The sequence below is a fragment of the Meleagris gallopavo genome, chromosome 21, assembly GCF_000146605.3.
Source record: "Meleagris gallopavo isolate NT-WF06-2002-E0010 breed Aviagen turkey brand Nicholas breeding stock chromosome 21, Turkey_5.1, whole genome shotgun sequence".
In the NCBI taxonomy this organism is placed as follows: Eukaryota; Metazoa; Chordata; class Aves; order Galliformes; family Phasianidae; genus Meleagris; species Meleagris gallopavo.
In genome coordinates this window covers 2,738,085-2,753,066 of record NC_015031.2, presented here as the reverse complement: position 1 = coordinate 2,753,066, position 14,982 = coordinate 2,738,085, and the positions used below count along the sequence as shown (strand labels likewise).

Genomic DNA, 14,982 nt, shown 5'->3' with positions numbered 1-14,982 from the left:
AGACACCAGCTTCTTAAAGCAAGAAAGAACTCAAAGGTGGAAAACTGCAGACTGTTCTCCCAGCCTTGGGAGGTACTGCTATTTCCCACGTGAATGTAAAGGAGTAAAGGAAACTTCAGCGTAAAAGGGATACTATTTAACGGGTGAGCAAAGTGCTCTGCTAAGTAGTTTGGCTCCACTAGGTTGGGAGAACAAGCATACCTAATAATCAACAAGACCAGGCTGTGGTAATGTGGGTTTGCTAGGAGACATCAGAACTGCAGATGGGAACAAGTTTGGAAATGAAAAAGCAGAGAATCACAAGATAAACAGGGAATGTGCTGTTGAATCCTTCAGTTCCTTGGTAAATATTTCTGTTTAGATGTTGAGATAGCTGACATGACATAGCCTTCCTATTGTACCCCCTGCAAGTTACTCAGGATAGCTATGTCTACTGCTGTTTTCCTCTTTTCCTCTTCTTTTGATTTATCTCTAAAAGAGGAAGCAAATAGCCCAGTATGGAATTCCAGTTAGCCAGCAGTGCTTGCTGAAGCCTTGTGTTTCAGACTTTCCAGATCTATATTTATTGCCAGAGCTTGTCTTTGAAGGAGTGCTGGAAGAGAAGCAGCAAATTATGTGCACTATGGATCAAATGGTTAGCTGAGCTAATTTAAAAAATGTAAACATAAACCAACCCCCCACCTCTACTGCCCAGGATTCACTCCAAGCAAAAATGTGCTCTGGAAGAAGTTAATTTATGAAACACACAGCTTCTGTTCCTTTACTTCTACTGCATAAGCTTGAAAAACAGAAGCAAACAAAACTAAAAGCCTTTCGCTATCTTTTTTGTATGTAAGGAAGGTACTGAGTGTTACCTTGTAGTCACCATGAATTGCTGGAATGCTCATAACTTGTTGTTTCATCCCATTGTGTTAGAGGAAAATCTCTTTTACAAAGAAAGCCAAATAGATTCTCCAAGCACCACTGTGAGGTCTGCTGTCTGTACACTCAGTCCTATCCTATCCCTCATTTGCAGTTCTAACCATTCATGTGGCTGTTAGAGAAATCTGTGCTGAAGCTGATACAGGATGCTAATGGACAAAGGCTGTTAGTTGCCTCTGGTGTATTTTGCCACACCTTAACGTGGCACTGGAGCCCTACAGATGAGCATAAACTATTGACATTTGGATTTCTGCATGCCTGCCCTTTTACCAGAGTGCTCAGGAAAAATATAGTCTGCTGTGTAATTTCTTGTCACAGATGAAGAGATTAGGATGGGCAGTATGCTACAGGAGCATTGCTGTTCTAGTTGTCGGTGCTCAAATTACTAAGAGCTGCTGTTACAGCCGTGTGCACAGTGCTGCAACTCTGCCTTGCTTTGCCTCTGCTCTGTTAAGATGAGATGCAGCAATTTCTACAGCCCTTCCTTTTGCAGAACCACTTTGCTGTGGACCAGGGTCAGTGGGTCCCAGGAGAGGAGGGGTGCAGTGCTGAGATGAGGTGGGTCCAAAGTCTCCAAAGAGGGAAAAGAGAAGGGCTCTCTTGACTGATCTGCACAAAAGCTCCACTGCAGAAAGAAGGTTTGAAGGAACGGAGTCTACATCACTTTCTGACTCCTTTCTACCTGGCAGTACTATTTTATTCCCTTGCATTTTCTCATGTGGATTCAGTGTGATGGATTAGAGGAAAAGGATACTTAATTTCTTATTCCTTTGAGAATGAATTGTTGGCTGTATTTTATTCAGGTGTTCCAGATATCTATTAAGTCTGGTAGCATCTTCAACACAGTTGAATCAAATACTGCTTAGGAAACTGTTCTCATGTAAGAAGAACATATTTTGCCCAAATAAGTGCAATGATTTGAACTCTTGAATCATGGGCCCCTCTGATTTTGCTGACCTGGGACAGAAGAGGTGAGATAAGATCTATATGGATGCAGTAGGTGCAGCTTGCTCAGATAAGGTTTGTGTAGGATTATTGTCATGTGTTTGTCCCTAATCACTTTCTTTCTTGTCCTGTTTATGTTGTTCAGCATTGTAACTCACCTGAACTGATGCATCCTGCTGCACAGGCTTCTGTTCATTAAAGTGAAGGCAGTGAAATGTCAGAATTGCTCCTTGGAGCTCAGGCGTTTTCTGGAGCAGGTGGACAGAGGTTTGTGCTGGGAGAGAATCAAGAAATAGGCTCGAGGCTAAAACCTAATTTGCAGTGGGTCTCTGTGAGAGCTCCTGATAATTGCTCATGCCTTTTTCAGAGAATTTTTCGTTATCTAGGTTATCAGAAAATATTGAAATCATTATCACAGGACCTGTGATTGTTGCTCCGATTCAGCTCCTCCTTTGGAAATCTGTGGGAGCCTTTTCTGTGTCCTTGTGGGAATTGAGTCAGACCCTACATCTTTTTGAATCAATATGCTTCCATCTGATGCTGATTGGTTGGATCAGAAAGATGCTTAGAAACCAGCTGGAGACTGTGGTACAGGCATGAAAGTTCTTTACAGGCTAAAGACCTTTACAGCTTTGTCTCATTTTTACGAAGCAAGCTGAATTTACTTCAGGTTGGACAGTAGGAAGGTTCAGCTGCTTTGCCCATTAATGATTTGGAGCAGTGATTTGGAGCAATGATGGAAGCTTGCAACTTCTATCCTGCCTGCTTTTATTGTGGATATCTCACCTTGATCAGTTATTTGCAGTGGAGGCAGAGGGAAGAAGACATTTATTTCATTGCCAGGCTGTGTGTATCTTGGAAACATTCCTTCTTGTGTTGGCAGTTAGGGTGTATATTCTACAGCAGAGGCCTACCCCAGAGCACGCTGATGAAACACAAAAAGGATGTCTTGCTGCTTTAACTCTGTCTTGTTGAAAGTCTCCATAATACTTCTGTATTATGCTTTTATGCTTTGTAAATAATTATTACAGCAGCTCAAGATCAGCCTTATTCAAAATACCTCAGAAAAAATGTTCCTTAAATGAACTGATGCTGCATGAAAGCTTCCAAGCAGGTCTTGAAATAGAGAGGAAGGAATTATAAAATTTCATCCCAGTTTAGTAGGATCCTTGCAGCAGAAGTTGTGACCTGAGCAACACAAACCATTCCTGATGCAGTGCAGCACCACTGCATGCTGTACTTCAGCGCTGGGGCAGTCTGGGTCAAACACCATCAGAAGGCAGAAAGGTCTGGATGGCACTGTGTGATCCTGTTTATTTGGAAATAGGCTTCCCAGAAAATGGACTATTGAGAGTATGCAGATGATGCCACATTGGTAGGGTGGAATACATCCTCTCTTTCTTCACTGGAGTGTTCAAATATGGGTCTGGGGAAATGTTACTGTTTGGTTAAGGATGTAAGCTGACATGCACTTAGTGTGGATGTAAATGAGGCAGTTTATGGCTAGTGTTCTTTAAGCTTTTGACTTGGAAAGAAGCATGATGCTTCAGGAGATTTTGATTAATGATGTCTCACAGACAAAGAAAATAATTAATTCAATCCAGTTTTAGCTCATTAGGGGGCCTGGAAACAAAACCAGTCTTTGTATTACCAGGACCTTGGTGGGTCTTGAAACTTGTGCATATTGTCCTCAAAAACAGGATGCAGAAGAGAGAGAAAGTGTTGTTCAGCTGTTTTAGCTTGTATTCCAATGCAAATAAATGGGTTTGGGCCTTTTTTTTTTTGGTTGAGCTCTTCATTGCCTGTGGAGCTGTAGGAAACATAAGTGATTCTTCAGTGGTCCACAAGGTCTGTGGCCTCCTGGGTCATGTATCAAGGCTGAAAAGAGGACATTATATTACTTATATTAATCTCTCTAGACTGAGTCTGTTTTGCTTGTGACAGTAAGTAATGAGTGATCTCCCTGTCCTTATCTCAACACTTGAGCCCTTTCCATCCTATTTTCTTCCCCTCTTTCTTTGAGGAGGGGCAGTGGAGAGCAGCACGGTGGAGGGGAGCTGCCCATCAGGGTGAGACAACCACCAGGTGCTCAGTCAGTCTTTTGAAGTGTTGGCATATCTTTTGAAATGCATGACTTTTGAATGCCACACAAAACACTGGATTTGCAATTCAGATAACAAGGAATTAGGCTACTAATCTCAGAGCCAAGTAATTGGTTTTGAGTGGGAAATCCCCAAGAATGGTGCTGATCATCATGTCTGAGTGCCACTGATGCAGTCTCACGAGAAGACAGTGACATAACATATAGATGCATTTAATATAGTTAAATGGGATTGTCATTTTGTCAAATAGGCTTGCTTTAGGGAATGAAATGAAGCTACAACATGACAAAACCTTGCCAATAGATGATGCTTCAAGAAGCAATGCAACAACCTTTCAAAGATCGTGAATAAGAAGAAAAGTAGATAGGAGAAATTCTTTTCTCTGGAAATCTGATGCTAAAAATGAGATGTAGTCCAAACACATTGGAAGGTCAGCCGTTCAGTGTTTTGTGTTTCTGGATCTTGATTGAGTCAGCAAGGCAGGGAGGTGTGAAAAAAGAAAGCAAGAACTAAAATTCTCTACAGAGTTTGAAATGATTCCAGTGGTTTTTCAGCAAAGTTGCCTACGAGGTTTGCCTTACTGGAATATTAAACTTTCATCGTGTGCAAAGTAAAATATGCTATGAGTCAGTGCCACAAACAGTACAGGTAAAAGTGCTGGGGCTGCAACTTCATTTGAGGTAATTTGATTTAAACCTTGAGTTATTCCATCGCAATATATCCTTTATTGACTTATCAAAAATCATTCTACTCTTGAAAATACATATAGTTAAACACAATATCCATGTGTGGTGGCTCAGTCAGTTCACTGATACTTTTTTCAAAGAGTGCTGAAAAATTGTAGTTTCTGGAGTTGTCTCAAGGAGAGGAACGTGGTGTTCTGCTCTCCAAGAATCAGACCTATCTGTTGGATTTGACTAAATTTCTTCTTAAAAACTGATCCAAACCAGAAGCAATGTATCTTTGAGCTCAAACAGCCCACCGGGCTAATGTGGTTAGAGCTCCAACGTTTCTGGAGGTGTCACTGAGGCCAAAGATGTTGTTAGTTATGTGCCAATGCCCATAACTTACTGTTCTGAAAATTCGGGTGTTTGTTGCCTGGATTCAGTCTTTGCTTGTCACTCATCCTGTGGCAGCTCCTGCTGCTTGTGAATATCTTTAGTTTTGTGTATTCCGGATGATATTCCAGCTGCTGATATTGGAAAATTTGTGTCTCGAGAGCCTTGCATCTTTTCCACTGTTGCAAAGCCAAGGTGCATGGTGATAATGGCTAATGCCAGAGATATTTGCTGCAAGTGCCTCTTTAGTGTGCCTCACACCACAGTTCTGGGATGAACAGTAGCAGTTTGCTTCTGACCCAGGACTGCTGAAGTTTCTCAGGGGAGGAGTTTTGGAAGATGTATCCTGGCCAGTCTGCGTGCAGTGGTTTTGTAAGATGGATCAATGACCACTATTCAGCCATCTGAAATGTTACAGGCTCCTCTTTTTGTGTCTGACAGCAGATCCACAAGGATGAAAAGAAGTGCTCTAATTCAGTGTTCAAGCTAGCACAGGCAACACGGGGCTCTTTATGATGCCTGTGATTTCTTTGAAAACATCAACCCTTTTCTTTGAGGTCTGCTTTATAGGAATCTGTGCATGCAGCACTGGCTGGCGTTCTAGTGCATAAGCAAGCTGATCTGTGACATTCCTTCCAAATACATTCCAGGCTTCTGTCTTTAATGCAGTATTAATGACCAAGAAACTTAATTGAGAAGAACACAAATCCCAACATTTGAGTGTCATGTAATGTTTTTGCATTAGAGGCAGGTCAATCAGATGAAAAGGCTTCCAATTAGTAAGCTGAAATCCGGCTTACTGAGGCTGTTGTCAGAACCTGGCAGCGATACTTCATCACCCAGTATCTTGTAATTACATTATTTAATTGGATAGAGAATGGGATTCAAGCTTACTCTTTTTATTTTTTCCTACCTGGAAAGTTACAGAAAAGTCTTTCAAGACTGCCATAAGTCTGAAGGGAGGGCAGTAGTGGAAAGTTGGATTTCAGAGACTGCAAGTTTAATGCAGGAAGGGAAATTTCATGCACAAACTTTGTAATTAACAAAGAAAATCTTGGCCCTGATTTCTATATCCATGGAACACGTGGCAGCTCCCTGCTGGCTCTGGGAAGCACTGTGGGAGTCTTGCTACTTCCAGGGTGGTTATGTTTTTGTTTTTCTCCAGGGCGCTTAATTAGGTGCTTCACTTTAGAGCCTACCTGTAGGTATCCAGTTGTTAAACACTTCAGTTCCTGATTGCAGGGTGTGAGAAGGGAAAATGGAATATCTTACAGTCTTTATTGGTTATTTTTACATACTAAATAATAATATAAATCTCATAAAATAAGGACACTTTAATCAGCCAGCATCTCAAGTACATTTCCAAATAAAACTCTCCACATTTAATTAAGCGTGCCTGAACAGGCCGCCTGGGAGGACTGAAGCCATTAACAAATACCAAAGACAGTTAAAACAACAACAACAACAAAGAAAGGTGAGTGGACTTTGCTTCATTCCCCTTGCAGTTCTATATTTAAATATGTATTTAGCTCTCTTTCTCCTTGCTGGAGTGTCCGTTGTCCTCCTTGTGGACCCTGAGCACCAGCTGAATTTTCATGATAGGAAGTTGTTCAAAGGTAAGGTGAACAGAGCTGAGGGTTGATGGACTGCTGGGTGTATCTAAAATGAGCTGAAGTTTTGAAGTGTTTGACACTTCATGCTTTGAAAGAATCAGATCTGCTTTGGAAGCTAATCCCTATGGATGCGGACAGCTTACGTTTGCTAAAACGCTCCTTCCTCAGGAGTTGTGCTCTGTTATTATTGTTCCCTGTCCAATGTGCTGTATAATGAATATCATCCTTTACACCAGCGTTAAACTGCTTGGTCAAACTTTGAAGTATGTAGAGGTACGAGGGCTTTCAGTGTCAGACTTTCAAGTACTGGAAGGTCCTTATTGCAGCAAGCTTGGCTGAAGTAGATGCTATTCAAGGAGAAAATAGAAAAGCCTCAAGAACAATTTTGACTTGAACCTGAGATAGTGTATACTCTTGAAATCAAGTGTGTTTAGAAAAACCTTGAGGACCTTTATTACTGTATCTAAAAGCTATTTTACAAAGCTTTGATGAACCTTCATCCTTTGGAAAGCAGCTTTGCAAATTCTTGCTGTTTTTTTCTGTGTTATCAAACAGTACTGAGGAATGCATAGCTCCCTGGGGAGGCTCTGCCTGCTGTGTTGCTTTACTTTCAGAGCATTTTATCAAAGACTCAATCCAGCTCAGAGCTGCAGCGAGAAATGCTGAATAGGAAGTAAAACACCGGCATTCGTGCATAAATGAGGATGAGGCTGCATGGCCTCCCAGACCTATCTTGCCCTGCACTTGGAGACAGCGTAAAGCTAAATGTTCTTGTAAACCTTTTCAAGATGTCGTATAGCCTCAGATACAGAGAAGAAAAGGTTCTGAGGTGGTCTTATCAGTGTGTATCAATATCTTACAGGAGGCAGTGAGAGTAGAGCAGACCCTTCTCTGTGATGCTCAGTGAAAAGATGAGGCAGTGGACACAAGATACAGAAAAGTCCATTTAAACGTAAGAAGAAACATTTTTACAGTGAAGATGGTGAAGTACAGTAACAGATTGCCCAGAGAGGCTATATCTTATCCATCCTTGGAGACAGTCAAAACTATACTGAAGAAGGTCCTGAACTTTGCCTTGCAGTTGACCACTGTCGAGCAGAGGACGATCTCCAGAAGTCCCTTCCAGCTTCAGCTAACCTCTGATTCTGTGACATGTGCAGAGGAGAGTAGTGTGGAAATGATGATGAAAGATGGACTTGGTCTCAAGAGTTCAGTTTGAGAGGAGGAACCTGCAGAACCTAATTCCAATACAAGTTATAGAAATGTTATGTGCAGGAGTGACTTAAAAGGCAGTTACGATTAGGAAGGGATGGGAAGAGAAAAGTAACTATATGTAAGTGATGACACATGCTATGAAGGAAAGAAAGGGGACGCTAAGCTCAATAACTTTTCTGCAATGGCCAAAAGGCCAAACAACCAGCAACTGTGGTGTATATCCTGCAGGCTTCCTTGCCAGCACGACTCATGTGTGATAAGGGAAGAAGTCATGATGGAGGTGAGAAGAGTAGTTTATAGTTTTGTTTTCCAGGCAGGTAATCATGAACTCCTAAGGAAAAAAAAGCTGGAGTGCTAATAGCTCACACCACTGCATCAAAGCTGACCAACCTGTCACCAACCAGGCTTCAGCCAGGCATGCATTCTGGGCTACGCCATATCTGTGCCACATAACCTTTTGGTTGTGTAGAATGGATGTGTAAAATCCTGAAAACAATGCTTACCCAACCTACTGGAGGGAAATACGTTGGAAACACCAGTGAAACATCTCAGTGAACATTTTTGCCCCATGGTTTTCTGGGGCAATACCTTATGGTGTTTTGTTTTTTCTACTGACTGTCCTCATGAGGGACTAATTAGGATTACGTGTAAATAATGGTGGATACTTATCTTCTCTTGTTCCTGAGCAATAAGACACCAGAGGGCCAACATTTCACATGAATAATCAGTTACTTAAAAATCTGGGCTGGACTTAACAGAAAAAAACATGCTCTTCAGCACTGGTACAAAAAAAAATCAACAAAAAAACCCACAAATACTGAATCTGCAGCCCATCTCTAGCTTTTCATAATTCTCTTTTAATTAACAGAGAGTAGGGACCATTCACACATGAGAAGATAGGCTATGTGACTTTGCTGTCTGTCTCCAGATGTGACACGCCATTCCTACCCAGTGCTTGGACGCAGGCAAGTTTCCACCATGGGAAGCCAGGTGCTTTTCTTGCACGTACTCAGAATTTATGAAATATTAGGGGCACACAGAGTAGGAGATGATTTTAGGCTTATCTCTTGTGCTGTAATCTTTGTCATCCCTGAAGCACAGAATGGAATTCAAAACATCATCATCATTTAACATGGTCTTGTCTTCCATGACACATCAATGTTCCTGTTCGACTGGAGACTTTCAGATTCTTAAAGGTGACTGTCATTGCTGTAAAGGCTAAGAGAAATGGAGTGTTTGGTGTTTAAGCAAATATGTCACCTGCATTTGTAATCTCATTCAATTGCTCAGCTCTTCTGGTAACTCTCAGGTAATGAGCTGGAGTAAATAGAGAGTTTACAGGATCCAGTGCTCTTAGTCACAACACCGATACTGAGAAATGTATTCCTGTAGGATTTTTTTTTGCATTGTGAATTACGTCTTTGCATACCTGTGGTAAGGGTGTGGTGTGTCCTCTTTAACCTCTTACACCCTTGCAAAATTCTGATATGCAGAACCACAGAACGGCCAGAGTTGGAAGGGACCTCAAGGATCATGAATCTCCAACCCCCTGCCACATGCAGGGCCACCAACCTCCCCATTTCATACCAGACCAGGCTGCTCAGGCCCCATCCAACCTGGCCTTGAACACCTCCAGGGATGGACGGGGCATCCACAGCCTCTCTGTGCAGCTGTTCCAGCACCTCACCACTCCCAATGAAATGCAGGAGGAAGTGCTGTTTGCCTGGCTGGAAAATAAGGGCTTTGCTTGGGAAGGGCAAATGCTGGCACAGCACTGCAGCTGTCTGCCAAAAAGGTCACTGCTGTCCAGCCCCTGAAGAAGCATTTGAGCTCTGTGGGCTTTCCTTGGTCAGCTGCCCCCTGCAGTGTATCAGATTTATCTGTCTGCAGTTGATTTGACTGGTCACTGGGGACTGCTGTGGTACCCTGGGTTTGTCAGTGCAACACCCTGCCAGCCACAGAAATACAAGAGTGTGACTGCATTACAGTTCAGCTGAGTTTGCTCTTCAAACTCACAGAAATAAAATCAATCCAGATGCTTTCTCCTTAGTTTATTGCCTTTCCACACTACTAACCTAGGCTTTATGTAACAATCCTAACTCCATAGCAGCATGGAAGGCTTTCCTTATGCGTCTTCTTTGCACGGATGCAAAGCCTGATCTATACCCTTGCTTTTTGCATTATATTTATATAATATTAAAAAAAAAAAAGAAGTATTGCAAGCCTAAGCAGTTCAAGTATGGAATTTCGTGTTCCAAAGTCATTAGAGAAGTCAAATGCAGAATCTGTAGGAGGTCAGCTCAGTATCCTTGTGTAGGAGAAGATTGCAGATGCAGATGCTGTAGCTGCAAAGCGGAGCCTTCATTTAGACCAGCAGCATCAGTTCCTAACATGGCTTGCACTGGTGCTGTGCATTCATACCAGTAACTTGCACCAGGTTGGCTCTATCTGTGTGATCTTACTGCTCCTTGTGTCCCTAATCTGAATGAAGCACGTACTCAGCTAGTTTGATGAGGTCCTTACAAGCTACTTCACAAGCAAATACTAATACATAGTGAGCTAAGCTTAAGGATCATGTGATTCTTTAGATGGCAAATCTGGTGGCTCAGAGTCGTACACATATTTGGCAGATTATCGGTTTATCACTCGTGGCTAATCTTCTAGAGAAGTGTGGCTTAATTCCTTTTGTTAACTAATTAAAAAAAAAGAAGAAGTTAAAGCTGCATTTAGACTATTAAGACATACATTACTCACTCAGTGGTCTGTGCAATCGGTATGAATGTATAATTAGTAACTCTGTCTAAATATGAAAGATAGTCACGTGTCTTAAGCCATCAAACATTGACGTGGGCTTGGGATTCAGAGTCAAGTCAATATGAAAATGTGAATATAAACCAAGCCATGCTTTTCAAAGTAAATTTTCCAGCCTTAGACCTACCTGACTCATGTCTCAGCAGCCCGCTCGTGGCACACACAGGTTGATAAGAGTCTCAGAGCACCTTTGCAACCAAAATTGCCCTTAGAACTCATAGCATGGCATGGACCAGGTGTCCCTAAGACAACCGACCTGGGAGCCCGCATGCAGCAGGGCTGTGCTTGTCTTCCTCTTTGGAGCATGCAATTCTGATGTGTTATCCAAAGTAAAAGCATAAATAAATTGTTTGATGTAATAATTATGTTTCAGAAACCTTTATTTACTAGCGCTGACCTAGAGAAAAAGGCACAGAAGTCTCAAGGCTGCTGATCTTAAGCTATGGAAATGGAATAAGCACAGGTGCTGAAAGCTAAGGCTTTTTCAATTTTCATGCCTGAGTGAGAAGTGTTTGCTCAGATGAACGAATTACAGAAGAGCTCCAAAGTAATGCAGAAAGGAGTGAGGTTCTTCAGTATATACCAATTTCTGCTTGGGAGCAGTGAAATTCAGCCAGCAGTGCCCTGTCTCAGCTGCCTGTGCTGCTCTTGAGGGCAGACAATGTGGAGAAGAATTTGGCTGGTGTCAGCCCTTTTTGTCTCACTAAATTGCTGAGAGTCCCCGGGTAAGCAAAGAGGGTAAAGCATGTGGGGGAGATTGTAATGCAGAGGAAATGGTAGAAGTGTTCTGCTCCAGCTATGGAGAACAGAGCTTCCTGTGTGAGTAATACCTGACGTCCCCATTTGTTTGTGGCAGTTGTAATATTCACATACAAAAAGAGAGAGAAACATGTGTTTTGGGTGTATGGGTCTATAAATACACACACACAAAATAGCAATTGTTTATATTGCATACATGCTGGTTTGGGGATCAGTTTCTGAGTGGTTTGTGGTATGGCAGTGGCTCAAATGAGTAGCAGTGTAAGAATTTAGGAGTTGTTTTTTTGTTTGTATTTTCTTTTCCTATGTGAAAAATGGAAAGATTAGGAATCTCTTTGAAAGGAGCACTTTCTGTCTGCAGGAGATACCCAGTCCTTGTTCAGAGATGACAAAACTTAAGTTTGTCTGACTTATTGGAGATGGAATACTGAGGGCTCAGGCTTACTGAAATGAATTACTGCATAACTCTGTTCTCTAAGTACCAAGCAAATGTGTGCTAGGCAAAAATCCAGAGATCTCCCAGTGAGATAAGAAGAAGCATTGGCTCTGGAGTCTTACAGCACTCTAAAACAAAGTGCAACACAGAACTGATAATTTATAATTCCTTAATATCATTTTAGATTTTTAACTTTGTGCCTCATCATTACGTGTGAACAGCTGCACTATCCATTTTTATATCCATAGATACATAAACTCAGAATGGAGATAGCATCCATGTCTTTATGTAGATTTTACTTTTATAAGATTGCTTTCGTTGCAGTCTGAAGTCAGAATCTCATGACTTTAATTTGGGTATCTGCTCTTCAGAGAATAGTTAAGATATTTGGAGCACATAAGCATGGAATAAGCAGAGAGGGTGAATGGAGGAGGAATGAGGGGAGAGGAGCAAATACATCCCTTTTTGCAGATGATTCCATTGATTCAGAACTCTGATTTGGTGCTGCTGATGGAACCAAGTGCCTCTTTGCCACCGTAGGAAATCTTCCCACAATGTTCTGGCTTTAAGAAGGTTTGAAAAGAAGCTTTTAACAGCATTATTTGGGGGAGATCTCTGTCCAGTGCATTCCCTGGGAGTGATCCTGGCTGGTGAGCCCAAACCTGGGGCATTTTTATGTAGGCATTTCAGATTGGAGGAACATCCAGTGTTTTAAATTTGCCATTCTACAGGTGTAACTGGTGCTGTCTGTGTACCCATTCCGGGTCTGACAGATGACAGCTTTGCCTGTCACACACTTGTGATCCAGGTTTGAATCTCTTAGGAAACCAAAAACAGCCGCCAGATCCCCCTGCTTTCTAATTCTGCATGACTAAAGTCATTCAGCCTGTTACAAATACTGCTGCTCATTCCAAACACACCAGGTACCTGTGCACATATCGTTGTCAGCGTATTTCTGCAGCAATGTGCAGTGGTTTAGCGTTGGGCAACTGGCACAAATTAAAAAGCTTGAGTCACAGTCTTGCCTTTTCTGCATACACCCACGTGTATCTGTTACATCCGTGCTGCCTATGGGAGGAATGTGAATTGCAGCAGCACTGCAAACGCCCTGCCAGCAAACAAGGAACTTGCACACACTCAGAAAATGGGTATCGGTGCAAAATCTGCGTCAGAAGAAGAGGAAGCGAGGAGCACACCGAATCATTTGTTTGATGTGGCTCTAGGGGTCACTAAGAGACATTTTTCAACCAGGGGATTACTGTGCAGACAGCAATGAAAATATGTCAGTAGTAAATGTTGGTGTGCTTTGTGACTGAGGCGTGCATCTTGATGTTTGGGTAACATTTTGCATATTTGTGAATGAAAGTCCTGTGTTCTGGCTCAGTTTTTGCCCACAAGGCACAAAATCAGTCATTTTCCTGCAATTCAACTGTAATTGCTCATTGTTCTTAAAGTACTTTCATGTTTAAGGACATCTCATAATCCCCACTGTTCTTTGCAAATGATCTATAGAATAATACCAATTAGTTGAGGATTTTTAGTGACTGCACGTGTAGAAATGGGTTCCCTGCACATCGTTTTCTGTGATGGAGTGTCGTGTAATTTCTGCACCTGCAATTAGCTGATTGTAGCCCAAGCTGCTTATATCTCCAAGAACTTTGATAGTGCTCATGTATCAGGGCATCATGTATCATGTATTTGGGCATCAAAATACTGTGCCCTATGCCTCCACACAGCAGCACACAGAAAATTGCAAGTGTCTCAGAAGAGGATGGCTTGAAAATCAGATCCCTGCACTTTACAGAACTGTTGGCTGAAGCGGGTGACAGGCCACAAAGAAAATTCTATTAGATGAGCAGTTCCCTTTTGTCCATTTAAAAAAGACCGTGTTGTACTGAACACGAAGTCCCTCCCCTTGTTCTGATGGGTTATCATTTATCTGGAAGAGCAAATAATTCTTTGGGCAGCTTAATGGTTTTGGAGCCCGCTCAGCTGCCTTCTGTGACACTGAATCTTTCACCTGCTGGCAATAAATGCTGAGCACGCTGATGTTCCAGTGCTCAGGTGGTCCAGGGAAAGCTCCTGTCTTATCTCTTCATAACTGTGTGCAGCTCAGCTTGGATTGTAACCTGAGGTTTCTCAGAAATGTTCAGAGCAGGCTTAGTCTGTCTTCCTGCTGCAAGGTGAGGATTTATGCTTTTCACAAGGAAAACAGAGAGTGGTGCTTAGCAGCAAATCCTCCCTCCTTCCAAAGCTTCTAATCGAGGAAAAAATCAAGAGTTTGGGGTATTGCAGGTTCAACTCCTTCACAGCTTTGAAGAGCCTCCAGAATCTCTCCGGATCTTGTGCCCTGGCATGTTGGAGGCTGTGGGTGTGCTTGCAGGTATTGCCTGTCCCAGAGCCCAGGAGCAGGATTTGTTACGTTCAGCTGCCTCCCCACATCTTGCTCTGTGCAGGCAGAGGTGGCACTTAGACTTAACATCCTGAGAACGAACTGAGAGTCTTCCTGTCTTAGAATGTCTTAGAATATTGAGTGTGATGAGACCACTATGTATTATTGCTGCTTTTATTTCACGCCTATAAATGTTCACAAAAAATATAAAATATAATCCCTTTCCTCCTCAATAAGACACAAATGAAAAGAATCTGAGGTTTTAAACAATGTGTACAAGTGTGTCACTTTCCAGGTGCATGGACTTCTATTTCCATAACTGGGCAACTTTCACTGCTCTCTGTCATGAATTCAAAAATATAAGGAGAGACATTCTAAGGTGTTCTATTTTCTTTTTTCAGTATTTCTGGCTTCTTGTGCTCTCACGGGGTTTGGTCGGCATTGGTGAAGCAAGTTACTCAACCATAGCTCCAACCATCATAGGAGACCTTTTCAACAAAAACACCAGGACCCTTATGCTGTCTGTTTTCTACTTTGCAATTCCTCTTGGCAGGTAAGTGACACAAGGCTTTTTTTCATCTGTTTTTGATTTAAAGTTAGCTCACACAAGTCTTCTGTTGCCAGAGATGATGGTAATTCTGTCTTTGGTTGGAATGCTTTAGACAGGAAAATATTGTCAGCCATGACTACTTAGTTGCATTTGATTCCTTTTCTATCCTTGTTACTTATT

The 14,982-nt window shown here is 42.1% G+C and overlaps 1 protein-coding gene across 2 annotated transcripts in view; it reads left to right on the top strand.

Moving 5' to 3' along the window:
- LOC100540348 (protein spinster homolog 2) overlaps positions 1 to 14,982 on the top strand; it is a 62,224-nt gene that overhangs the window by 26,922 nt on the left and 20,320 nt on the right. For both annotated transcript variants that reach the window (XM_031556414.1, XM_019621920.2), the window contains exon 3: positions 14,654 to 14,805. In XM_031556414.1, coding sequence (XP_031412274.1) covers positions 14,654 to 14,805 — 152 coding nt within the window. The remainder of the gene's footprint in view (positions 1 to 14,653; positions 14,806 to 14,982) is intronic.